Source organism: Rhineura floridana, chromosome 17, assembly GCF_030035675.1.
Source record: "Rhineura floridana isolate rRhiFlo1 chromosome 17, rRhiFlo1.hap2, whole genome shotgun sequence".
In the NCBI taxonomy this organism is placed as follows: Eukaryota; Metazoa; Chordata; class Lepidosauria; order Squamata; family Rhineuridae; genus Rhineura; species Rhineura floridana.
In genome coordinates, this window is record NC_084496.1 from 29,531,379 (window position 1) to 29,544,952 (window position 13,574).

A 13,574-nucleotide genomic window follows, 5' to 3' on the forward strand; every position below is an offset into this window, starting at 1 on the left:
GTTTATAAGAAGAAAAAGTCCCCCTGTTGTGGCGAACCTTACATTTCAGGCTGGGAGATGGGAGGTGGCAAAATCATTCACTTTCCTTGAATGGTCCAGTGGCTTATTCAGTGCTGCTCAGAAGCCAAAGAGTGCTTAGGAGGGTCCTGCGTCATCACTTCTGTGCATGGATGTCATTTACTATGACTTGGTTTTTAATTCTCGTGCAGGGAATGGGAGGAAAGCACAGAGGGCAGAAGGAGGGAGCAAGCCGGCTTTAGCAAATTGCCCATTCCTCTCATTGTGAATTTCAGTATCTTCCTCTCTCCCTCGGTAAACTCTGATTTATGAGGACCTGGATGCAGACAGACAGCTTGTGATTGGATGTACTGCTCCCTCATACAGAATTTACTCCAGATCAACAGAAAATTATTTCTGAAACTCTTCTGGTCATTAGTTTCAGTTAGGTTGCAGCTTCTGGCAAAGGTGCTAATACCAGAGCGCAAGGAACACTTCTCCTTGCTTAAACCTGAGTCAGATAAAACCCACTTATCTCTCCTCTGCGATGCTTCTAGGATGATACTCACCTTGCACAGTTTGTGCCTTTTAAAGTTAGATTTTTCTGTAATTTTCTTTTACCTGCTGCATGTCCCAAAATTCCTTCCATCTGTCTCTTACTTTGGACTTAAGTTCAGTTTCTTTCTAGCAAAGCAGAATCCACGTGTTTTGTTTCTGTCTGGTTTGATGGAGCTCCTTTTGAACAGTAGAACCTTTGTTGTACTATGTGCGGATTTGGCTGGTCAGCACAATTATTTAGGCATGGCAACACAGTGATGTTTTGGTACCGTAACTACTTCAGAGCTCCTCAGAAGGCCGTATATGAATAAGCTGAATATGAGCCAACAGTGTGATGTGGCTGCAAAAAAGGCAAATGCTATATTAGGCTGCATTAACAGAAGTATAGTTCCCAAATCGCGTGAAGTATTAGTTCCCCTCTATTCAGCACTGGTTAGGCCTCATCTTCAGTTCTGTGTCCAGGTCTGGTCTCCGCACTTCAAGAAGGATGCAGACAAACTGGAACAGGTACAGAGGAGGGCAACAAGGATGATCAGGGGACTGGAAACAAAGCCCTATGAGGAGACATTGAAAGAACTGGGCATGTTTAGCCTGGAGAAGAGGAGGGGAGATATAATAGCACTCTTCAAGTACATGAAAAGTTGTCACACAAAGGAAGGCTGAGGTCTCTTCTCGGTTGTCCCAGAGTGCAAGACACGGAACAATGGGCTCAAGTTACAGGAAGCCAGATTTCGACCAGACATCAGCAAAAGCTTGCTAACTGTTAGAGCCATACGACGGAACCAATGACCTAGAGAGGTAGTGGGCTCTCCAGCACTGGAGGCATTCAAGAGGCAGGTGGACAGCCATCTGTTGGGAATGCTTTGATTTGGATTCCTGCATTGAGCAGGGGGTTGGACTTGATGGCCTTATAGGCCCCTTCCAACTCTACTATTCTATGATTCTATGATTCTAAGGCCAAGTGAATACACCTTCGGGGAGGATAAGTGCACAAAACAAAATATCTTGCTTTTTTTCAATTTTTGTAGTCACATTGCAGTAGATGTCCATGGAGAAACCTAGTACATCTATACAAAATTCAGAAATTATATGATACAAAAGACAAAGCATCGTTTTACTCCATAGACATGTTAGTAAACATGCAACCATCTTTTCAACATATTTTATCTCTCCACCTCTGATATAACAGATTAGTAGGTGATGGTGTATTATGTCAAAATAATCTTCATTTTTATCTCCAAAAACGGTATACACATACCCCATCCAAGTGTATCACTGGAAGGGCCAACATCACTGGAGAGGCATCCTTCCTTGTGCTTGTATCACATCCAATTCACATCACTTCAAGATTGTTCTGTACTTTCTTGCCCTGATCTTAATCACCAGGGAAGTTGCAATCAAGCAAATTTTTCCAACTAGTCCTCTGGAGACTGTCACAAGAAAGGTTTGCAATTGTGCTGCAGAATGAATAAAGTTGTCACCAGGGGTTCAGAGGAGGGAGAGAGGAGAACAAGCAAAATCAGAAGCAGAATTGAGAAAATGAGGTTATAAAAACCCTGGGAAGTTCACAGAAGGCAGACAGAAATGACAGAGCAAAGGAATGAATGGCTGAACAGGCAATTCCACAACAGAAAAGTGAAGTGGAAGGTCAGGTGATGAACAGATTAGGACAATGGATTTGCTGTTTAGCGTCTGAAAAGACAAGATAATGATTCACCCTGCTTAAACCTGCCTGCAAGGACAACGGTAGAGATTCCACCACCTGCTCTTTTAAAATTCTCAGCATGTTCTTTTGGGCTGATTAGCATCTCTTTCATAAGTTCTTCCTTGGCTCTCATTGGTGACAGTACCTTTTGCCTAGCAGGGGCATCTCTTGTGTAAACACACACAGGGCTTTCCTCTCTGGTTTGTTGAACTATTTTATAACTAAATTATATTGTATTTTTTATCCAGTGTCTTCACTTACTTTATGCTGTGAAGTTGTACCCATCATTTGAGGGTAGATTATTTCCTATTCTCTTGGCCAATAGACATTTTAAACTAAACAATGGCTCACAGACTAGAAGCGTTCAATATACATCCCAGTTCCAAAGAAAGGGGATCCCAGGGAATGCAGTAATTATCACACTATTGCCTTAACATCCTATGCAAGTAAAGTAATGCTCAAGATTCTAAAACAAAGGCTCTTACCATATATGGAGCAAGAATTGCAGACGTCCAAGCTGGATTTAGAAAGGGAAGAGGCACCAGAGATCATATCACAAACATACATTGGATAATGGAACGGACCAAGGAATTTCAGAAGAAAATCACCCTGTGCTTTATAGATTACAGCAAAGCCTTTGAGTGTGTAGATCATGAAAAACTATGGAATGCTTTAAAAGAAATGGGGATGCCACAGCATCTGATTGTCCTGATGTACAACCTATACTCTGGACAAGAGGCTACTGTAAGGACAGAATATGGAGAAACCAATTGGTTCCCAATCGGAAAGGGTGTGAGACAGGTGTGTATTTTATCACAGTATTTGTTTAATTTATACGGAGAACATATCATATGGAAAGTAGGATTGGACCAAGATGAAGGAGGTGTGAAAATTGGATGGAGAAATATCAATAATTTAAGATATGCAGACGATACCATACTACTAGCAGAAACCAGTAATGATTTAAAACGAATGCTGATGAAAGTTAAAGAGGAAAGCACAAAAGCAGGACTACACCTGAACATCAAAAAGACTAAAGTAATGACAGCAGAAGATTTATGTAACTTTAAAGTTGACAATGAGGACACTGAACTTATCAAGGATTATCAATACCTCAGCATAGTCATTAACCAAACTGGGGACAATAGTCAAGAAATTAGAAGAAGGCTAGGACTGGGGAGGGCAGCTATGAGAGAACTAGAAAAGGTCCTCAAATGCAAAGATGTATCACTGAACACTAAAGTCAGGATCATTCAGACCATGGTATTCCTGATCTCTATGCTTGAATGTGAAAATTGGACAGTGAAAAAAGCAGATAAGAGAAATATCAACTGATTTGAAATGTGGTGTTAGAGGAGAGATTTTCACATACCATGGACTGCAAAAAAGACAAATAATTGGGTGTCAGAACAAATTAAACCAGAACTGTCACTAGAAGCTAAAATGATGAAACTGAGGTTATCACAATTTGGACACATAATGAGAAGATATAATTCACTAGAAAAAACAATAATGCTGGGAAACACAGAAGGGAGTAGAAAAAGAGGAAAGCCAAACAAGAGATGGATTGATTCCATAAAGGAAGCCACAGACCTGAACTTACAAGATCTGAACAGGGTGGTTCACAACAGATGCTCTTGGAGGTCACTGATTCATAGGGTCGCCATAAGCCGTAATCGACTTGAAGGCACATAACAACAAAACTCATCTTTTTTTAGCATACAGCCAACATTTGTAAACATGTTGTTTCAAAGACACCTGGGTCATAGGAATGCTTAAGGAATGCATATGCTGTGGTATGGAGAGGGTTAAGCAGGCATTTCGCTGTAGTGCAACTTGCTCAGGAGTAGGTTGGTGAGTAGAGCTGACATTGCTGGCCTTCCAGCTCTTGATTAATTCCAAATATGTCCCATGGGGAAAATTAGTGGCAACCTGGGGTTCTATGACAATGGCAGTGAGTGAGAGAGGGCGGAACTCTAATGAAGACATATTGGAGAGGAACAAGCACTGATACAGAAGTGTGCAGAAGTTGAGTGAGTGTGATTTGGGAATGTTTTAAGAAATGGGATAACAACTCAATGTAGAATAATGAATAGTAAATGGGGGGAGAGACCAAGAGGAGATACAAATTAAAAATGCAGAAAAGAGAGTTGTATTTATTTGTTTGTGTGAATAATTATATCCCAGTCTTCAGTACAAATTTTCAGAGCAGCTTCAATACAAAAAAGTCAAGAACAAGGTGAAATCAGTAATGCAAACAGCAACTCAAATTAAAACAAAGTTCTTAGAGGTCGGGGAAGGAGAGAGGTTTTACCGGGAGCTAAAAAAACAGCAGAGTTGGTGCCATGCAGACCTCTCTGGGAAGACAGTTTCAATTCTGGGATGCCACCACAAAGGAGGTCCTATCTCTCATCATGGCCCACCTTGTCTGTGATGGCGGTGGGTTCTGGAGAAGGGCTTATAAGGCAGATCTCAATGCTTGAGCAGGTTCATGCAAAATCTGCATGCAGTCCTAAAGGCTTGTTCAAAGCAGAAAAGAGTGGCGAGCGTCAAAACACACTGCGTGACATTTGTGCCAGCAGCTGGAGTTACCGGGCAACCATGAGCCAAGGGATAGCGAGGGCGCTGTGTGTATGTATGCCTGACATTTCGTTACGCATTCATTTGTACCACCATTATATTTATATTTGGGTTATGAGCCAAAGGAGATGACCCCCAGCTCTGGACATGGGGGGCAAGCACACGGATGAGTAGACTGGATGAGTATTTTATGTATTGTCATTGTTTTATTTTTTTCTGGTTTTAAATTGCTTTTATGTGTTGTATTTTATTTTGTCAAGTTGGTTTGAGACTCTCTAGTGTATAAAGCAATCTGATAAATGAAATACTACTACTACTACTATGGTCAGAGCTTTGAAAAGTTACTTTTTTGAACTACAACTCCCATCAGCCCAATCCAGCGGCCATGCTGGTTGGGGCTGATGGGAGTTGTAGTTCAAAAAAGTAACTTTTCAAAGCTCTGACTCTGTGTGTGTGTGTGTGCGTGTGTGTGTATGTGTGTGTGTGGTCACTGGTGAGGAAAGAAGAGGAATACAGAGTGGGAGGATTTTCTGATACTTGAGGTGGCTGTTGAAGATGCGAACCCTAGGCCACAACAGAGTAACCACGGGGTTGCAAACACAGTTGAGGGCGCTATAGGCATGCCACTCCCTGAAGCTTCATGGACAGCCGAGTGAAAGGTGAAACTCCTTTAGCTCAGTGGGGCAGGACACTTTGCTTTGCCACAGATGACATCAGATTAATGAGCAAATATTACTACATAGGAAAGTGCTATTCTCTTTAAGGAAAATATAAATACACTGGAGGTTCCTCACCCAAGTCGGTGAACGGTTCTGTGAATGGTCTTTTGAGAGGGCACAGAGACCATCCAAGGAGACGTCTCTGATAGCAGCTACTTGATTTCTTTTTCCTGTTTTTTTCCCCAGGCTACCAAATCTCCTGGGAGGTGTACGGCCGGAATGAATCTCGTCTTGCTCGCAGTCTTGCTAACGCAACCCTTGAGTACAAAATTACAGGCTTGTCATCTCTCACCACTTACACAATCGAGGTAGCGGCAGTGACGGCAAAAGGGACTGGCACGGTCACGTCATCAACCATTTCATCTGGAGTTCCCCCAGGTTGGTAAAACAGAGATTTGAATAGCCCCAGAAATATTGGTGTGATGATTGGAATCAATTCTTAACGCCAAAGGATCACGAGAGCTACTTAGAGAAGTAAAGTGAAAAACCAAAATGCAATAGATGTGTTTACATTGGTATTTCATCCATGTTTGCAGTGTTCTGATGTGTGATCTTTGTATATTGTGTAGCACTGATTCAAGAAAGATTTGAATGGGAGGTGATCCCAACATCTGATAGTGGGGCCCTTCGAGGTTATTGAAAAAATGTGTATACATTCAGTTACAGGAATCCAGTCATATTAATGCAGTGCCGTTAACTCTGTGCCTTTACACCTACATCTTTATGAACGTCTCTGTCAAGAGGAGGAACAGAGGCTTAGAATCTGAGCTGCAGCAAGCTACATGGGGGTGAAGAGAAGCAGACTCCTCTCTCTCTCTCTCTGTTCCCTTGTCCCCTCTTCTACTTCTCAGGAATGGTAGCCCATGTTGGGGGAGTTAAGTGGCAGGTGAGGGGGCACTCACTCACACAACTTGCTGTGACTTGCTGTCCACATACAAGGAACAGGATTGCACCATTATGCATTAATTCGTGGGTTTTGCAATTGAAATTCCTTTTTTTAAATTTCACTGGCAATCCAGTTTCTACATTAAGAGTTACCTGCTTTGAGGTATTAGCCAATTTTTGAATGCACATAGAGCCTCCTAGGATATGGTGTAGTGGTTAGGGTGTTGGACTACGACCTGGGAGACTAGGGTTTGAATCCCGACATAACCATGAAGCTCACTAGGTGACCTTGGGGCAGTCACTGCCTCTCGGCCTCATGAAAACCCTATTCCTAGGGTTGTCATAAGTCAGAATTGACTTGAGGGCAGGACATCTACATCTAACAAAGAATGTTGCATCTTCAGAACCTCTGGAGAGCCTCCTTGTTCAGAGTCAGTATTCCCCTTATTATCAATTCTTGGAAAGCAACAATGGGTGAGGAATATCCTCTTTGTGGTTTTCCCAGAGGCAGCTGGTTGGCTGCTGTGGGAAATAGAATGTTGAACCAGATGGGCTCTTGGTGTGATCCAGCAGTTGAGTTCTTCTGACATTCAAATCTGCCACTAGAATATAATACAGCTATACAAGTTGTTGAAATGTTGGCCTGCTTATTTACACCCTCTCTGTATTCTTTTTCCCCTCCTATGTTGCTCTTCCTGTGGTGTATTTGCATGTAAAGAGCTTCCTGGTGCACCATCCAATTTGGTAATTTCAAACATCAGCCCTCGCTCTGCCACACTTCAGTTCCGGCCTGGGTATGATGGGAAAACATCTGTCTCCAAATGGATAGTAGAGGGGCAGGTATGCGAAGTAAAGTTTTTTTTAATTGCCATTTTAATTGATTCTGATGAACTAAATGTATAATTAGCATTAATTCTAAGATGCTAGGGTATGGCCATTAGATTTTCCTAAAGACAATTTGACAAGGGGTTGGTGATTCATCTCTAAAAGGAGAGGTCCAAAGTTGTGTATGCTCTGTTGTAGATATCCACTTACGTCTGGATATAAATGAAGGTAGGACAGGGAAGGGCATACTAGAGATGGTGTCACTCTGTGCATCAAGAGTAATTTAGTACTGGGAATGTTGCACTGTCTTTCTAACCAAAATGCTCAGGGTGATCTTGAGATGGAGAGTTGAATCAGGGAAGGAGGAACTGCTGTAGTAATGGGTGACTTCACTTACCCTCATATAGACTGGGTACATTTGTGTTCCAGTCAAGACAGAGATGTAAAGTTTCTAGATACCCTAAATGGCTATGTCCTAGAACAGTTATGGAACCAACCAAAGAGGCAATGACCCTGGACTTAAACTTAAGTGGTGCCCAGGACCTCATGCAAGATGTAAGTGTTGTTGAAGCTATTCAGAACAGTGACCTTAGTGCTATAAAGTTCATCTTATACGCAACAGTTCCATATGCAACTGTTAACATATCTGCAACATGTGAACAGTTGCCAAGATGATCCAACACAGTTAAATTTGAGTTCAAAAGAAAAACTTCCCCAAAATGAGAGGATCAGCAAAAAAAAAAGTTGAAAGGCAAAGGAACTCTAAAGTGATCTCTGGGCAGTAAGCAAATGCAATACAATGTTGGCAAGTTTAAAGTGATGCACACTGGGGCAAAAAAATCCTAATTTCACATATATATTCATGGAACCTGAACTTGCTGTGTCTGACCAGGAACAAGACCATAGAGATTGTGGATAGCTCAATAAAGATGTGGATCCAGTATTCAGCAGCTGTGGAAAAGGCAAACTCCATGCTAGGAATCATTAGGAAAGGAACTGAAAATAAAATTGCCTATAACATAATGCCATTCTACAAACCTATAGCATAACCGCACTTGGACTAGCGTGTACAGTTCTGGTCACCTCACTTGAGAAAGAATGTTGTAGGGCTAGAAAAGGATCAGAAATGGGCAACCAAAATTGTCAAGGGGTTGCGGCCTATTGCCGAAATAAAACACAGACACCATTGCTTGGGTAAATGATGGGCCACTTTATTTAAACAGAATCAATTGAATAATGAACCTGCAGAAGGGAGATTAAGGGCGGGGCGTTCTGGAGATCCAGGCAAAGCCTGTTAGCAGCTATCGGGCGATCATGCCCTGCCTGAGCCTGGGGGCTGCCCTGTGCCAGCCCCCCCAGCTCCAGCCACACCCTGAAGATGTGTAGGGGGTCCAACCCGCATCACCGCCCCTCGGAGCCCTGAAACTCTGAGCGGATGAGGCACGTTGGCCCCAAAGGCGGCCCGTACCCTGTCCCCGGGCCGTGTAGCCCTGAGCTGCAGGCCTCCGGACCGCCTGTCACCCCCAAAGGTGCCTAAAGGTGTCACCTAGCTGCCCTTTCCCTTTAACCTTTCCCCGCACTTCTTCGCTTGCATCCAAAAGTGACCGTTAACAATACAAACTAAACAGCCCAATCAGCCTATTGACCCCCAGGGGCACCCGTGCTAACCCTTGACCCCTCCCCCCAACCACAGTGTGGAGTAGGCAAAAGAAACCTGCCAGCAAAGCGAGGCAGGCAGGCCAAAAATTCCTAGTCGGCCCCGTAGCGACCAAATGGATCACACTGCAGCAGAGGGAGGGTCGGGCGGGTGCCGCCGAAATTCAAACTGGATGGCGGGAAGCAGGCGGGGCGGCCTTAAATAGCCTTCAGCCGCCCCGCCTCCCTGCCGCGTCACACGACGGCGCGCCAGCGCGCCGTGTGTGCACGCATCCCATCCAAGATGGCGGCCGGGACATCGACAGCGGCCGCAAGCTCGTCCCTCTGCCCGGTAGGTCCCAGGCGCGGAACGGGATTGCGGCCTATTGCCGAAATAAAACACAGACACCATTGCTTGGGTAAATGATGGGCCACTTTATTTAAACAGAATCAATTGAATAATGAACCTGCAGAAGGGAGATTAAGGGCGGGGCGTTCTGGAGATCCAGGCAAAGCCTGTTAGCAGCTATCGGGCGATCATGCCCTGCCTGAGCCTGGGGGCTGCCCTGTGCCAGCCCCCCCAGCTCCAGCCACACCCTGAAGATGTGTAGGGGGTCCAACCCGCATCACCGCCCCTCGGAGCCCTGAAACTCTGAGCGGATGAGGCACGTTGGCCCCAAAGGCGGCCCGTACCCTGTCCCCGGGCCGTGTAGCCCTGAGCTGCAGGCCTCCGGACCGCCTGTCACCCCCAAAGGTGCCTAAAGGTGTCACCTAGCTGCCCTTTCCCTTTAACCTTTCCCCGCACTTCTTCGCCACAGAAGGGGGACAAGCCTCTGCTTAGTCCCCCTTTACCCCACACCCGATAAGAATCTGGTGTAAACCCTTCTGCAGGTCCCTTAGAAAGATGTCGTTGCCCTTGTCCGTCAAATGGACGCCGTCAGGCCGAAACAGCTCAAGCTTGTTGTGGCCCACCTCTGGGTGGTGGATGACAGAACCTCCTAAGTCCCTAAGGGCCCTCTGAATTTGCCTGTTCACCTTTTTCCGTGCCCTGTCCATCCCTCGTGGGTCACCAGCACAATTCCACCTCCTGCGCGGCAGGATGTCTGACCACACTAAGTGCACCCCCGGCCAGCGACGTGCAATGGCCCGGAGGTCACCGCATGCCTGTTCAATTAGGGCCTTGCCCTTTAACAGACCCAAGTCGTTGCCCCCGAGGTGGATCACCAGCACCTGGGGCGCTGCCACTTCCACAGCCGGTTGAAACAAGGCTGGCAGGAGCCCATCCCAACGCATCCCCCGACGTCCCAGCCACCGCACTGCGGCCCATTGACTGAGCCCCAGCTGCGTGCCGAAGCGAGACTTCGCCGCCCTGCGGCCTGCCCAGAACATCATACTGTGGCCACATAGGAGGATGCGTGGCAGCTCCAATCTTGTCCGGCGATCTGTTGAAACAACAACGACATTGGGTAACAATGGGGGGGGCCCCTGGGGGGGGGCAAAATCTAGCCGCTGGCGCCGTGTGTGTCAGCAAGTGGTCTAACGTAGGCCTTGTACGCGTCCGAGGACCACCCGCCCACGGCCTGAAGCCTGTCTTTAGTAAAGCCCAATAGGGCCGCCGTGGAGGCCGCGCCTATCCGGAAGGAGTGTGTCCCGAACTTACTGGGGTCCACGCCTAAGTTCCCCAGTGCGGCCTTCGCCACGGACCAGAACTGGTATCCGGTAAGGGGCTGGGAGTTCCTATGTATAAATAGGTACCCTGACTGCGACCCCCTCGCTGCCACAAAACCGCGCAGGGCTGTTACTGGGCAGAGTTCTTGCTGCCGGCATGGGGCTAATACCACCAGGCGCCCCTTACCATGCTGGTCCGTTTTAGACCGCCTGAGCCGCAGGATGGCCCGCTCTGCCCTCCAGCTGAGGTCGGAGACTAGCAGGGCTCGGAGGGAGTTATCCCTCTTGGAAGCTGCCACCACCTCCCCGATTCGGAAGGCCCCAAAAAACAGAGTGAGGGCCGCAGCATGATATAGCAGGGCCTCGAAAGGGGAAGAACACAAGTGCTTCCACTGTCCCTGCAGGCCAAACAATAGCTCTGGGGAAAAGGGGAGGCGGGCATCCGGGGGGCAAGGGCGCTCGCGGGACCAACCCTCCAGCATCCGGCGCACCCTAAAGTCACCCGTGTAGTCCTGAAAGCCCCGTGCCTTCGCTAGGAAAGCGAGGCCTGAGAGCTTACCTTTGATGGTCCTGACTGAAAGGCCTCTCCGTTTCCCCTCCACGCAGAACTCCATAAGCTGCTCGACCGGGATGGGCCACTCCTGGACGTAACCCCTGGACTCTCTGAAGTTAGATAGATCCCTACCTGCCCCCTGGTAGCTGGCCAAAGTGCTGGGCGCCACAGAAAGGCTTATGGCCCTTTCTGATTCAATCCTCCAATCTCCCATAGCGCTGGGGGGAACACCTCCGGCAGAGCCCTTGCCCACGGTGCCAGCTGGCGAAACTTCTCCATCTGGTTCCGTGATAGAGCATCAGCAATACTATTGTCAATACCCGGAACGTGGCGCGCCAGGAACTGAATATTATAGTGAAGACATTGGAGCACGAATGCTCGCACCAGAAGCATAACGTTGGGGTTTCTAGAGGACAGGGTGTTAATAACGTGCACTGTGGGGAGGTTGTCGCACCAAAAGTGGACTGCGGAATTACACAGCTTGTCGGGCCAGAGGTGTACGGCCACGACGATGGGGAAGAACTCCAAGAACGTCAGGTCTCTGGTCAGGCCCGCCAGTGTCCAGCCCTGTGGCCAGCTGCCGTGGCACCATGAGTCATGCAGAATGACCCCAAAACCGAAGGCACCCGAGGCATCGGAGTGCACCTGTAGTTCTGCCTCCAACAGGCGATCCCTTCTCCATAGGGAGACCCCATTAAAGTCCCGCAGGAAGGTGGACCACACTGTCAGGTCAGCCCTAAGAGCGGCTGTCACCCGTGTGCGGTGGTAGGATCGTGATAGGCCAGCCATGGCATCATATACGCGCCGCAGGAAGGCGCGGCCGGGCGCTACAACCCTGCAGGCAAAGTTCAGCTGGCCTGCCAGCCGTTGGAGAGTGGCTAATGTCACCTTGTTAGAACTGACCACCTCTGAGATCTTCTCCCTGAGGGCCCCCAACTTGTCCTGAGGAAGCCTGCAGCATTGGGCCACCGTATCTATCTCGATGCCCAGAAACGTGATAGCAGTGGATGGGCCCTCAGTTTTTTCGGCCGCGAGGGGGACGCCCAGCTCCCCAGCCAGCCCCGCGAAATGTGCCATGAACGCCCTGCAGGTGCCTGAGTCCGCAGGGCCCGCAAACAGGTAGTCATCTAAATAGTGTACCACTGATTGCAAGCCTGCGCGCCTCTTGACCGCCCACTCCAAGAAGGAGCTGAAGCGCTCGAAAACAGAGCATGATATAGAGCAGCCCATAGGCAATGCCCTGTCCACGTAATATTCCCCATCAAAAGCCAAGCCCAACAGCTCGAAGTCCTGTGGGTGGACCGGGAGGAGGCGGAAAGCAGACTTGATGTCACACTTTCCCATAAGGGCCCCAACCCCGCAGTCCCTGACCATTCGCACAGCACAGTCGAATGATGTGTAGCGGACTGAGCACAGCTCCGCTGGGATAAAGTCATTGACTGACTCACCCTGTGGAAAGGACAGGTGGTGTATCAGGCGAAATTCACCTGGTGCCCTCTTGGGAACGAGGCCCAACGGGGAAACTCTGAGTGAGGGGATGGGTGGTGCAGCAAAGGGGCCCAGAACCCGGCCGGCTACTACTTCCTTCTTAATTTTTTCTCTCAGAACTGATTCCCTGCCTTCCACTGACTTAAGGTTGCAGGACATGAAAGGTCGCCTGGGACCTAAATAGGGGATCCGAAAACCCACTGTGAAGCCTTCTAATAAAAACTGGGCATCTAGGACTAGGGGGTAAAGGTGGAGTAAGTGTCGGAGCACGGCAATTTTAATTGGGCTGGGGCCCCTTTCCCTGAGCTGCGCCTGCAGCCCCTGTCCTCCTTGCACCAGCCGAATCCCTGTTTCCACCCCTGAAGGGGCGGCCCCTGGGGCAGCTAGTGCAGGCGTGGGGGCCCCCACATATGGCACATTCATGTCTGAACCTGCACGGGCTCCGACCGCAAAGGCCACGCGAGCTGAACTCCCAGCAAAGCAGGCGGGGTTGAACCCCCTGCCCCGCAGGCCCGCGGGAAGCAGTTGCTGATGCCTGGCGCGCCAAGAGATGGCCGCTGTCCGCCCTATCGCCTGCCATGGGTCTAGAATGCGCCATAAATTGCAGCCACAGGTCAGCCTCCTTCTTGTCCCAGGGGAGGGATGTATCAAAAGCCGCCCTCATACGGAACGCCTGGTCGTAGTCTAGCCATGCCGTCCCTTGAAACTCCGAGTAGCCCCGGTATATGATATCGAGGTATTTGATTAGTACCGAGGCCCTGTGAGGCTGCCTCTGTATTACCACCCCCATGTAGGTAAGGAATGCAGGCAGCCAGTTAGCCCAAGAGCGCTCTACCCGTCGGCGCTTGGGCCTATCGGGCTCTGCATGTTCTCCTTTATCCTTATCCTTCCCAACCGGCTCCCTGTACAGGAGCGAGAATAGGTCCACATACTCTCCCCTCCATATTCTGTCCTTCGTAGC

The 13,574-nt window shown here is 48.4% G+C and overlaps 1 protein-coding gene across 8 annotated transcripts in view; it reads left to right on the top strand.

The window, feature by feature from the left end:
• Nucleotides 1–13,574, top strand: part of SDK1 (sidekick cell adhesion molecule 1) — a 681,727-nt gene that overhangs the window by 512,586 nt on the left and 155,567 nt on the right. For all 8 annotated transcript variants that reach the window (XM_061599424.1, XM_061599427.1, XM_061599426.1 and 5 more), the window contains 2 exons: nt 5,746–5,937; nt 7,163–7,284. In XM_061599424.1, the coding sequence (XP_061455408.1) occupies nt 5,746–5,937; nt 7,163–7,284 (314 nt within the window). The remainder of the gene's footprint in view (nt 1–5,745; nt 5,938–7,162; nt 7,285–13,574) is intronic.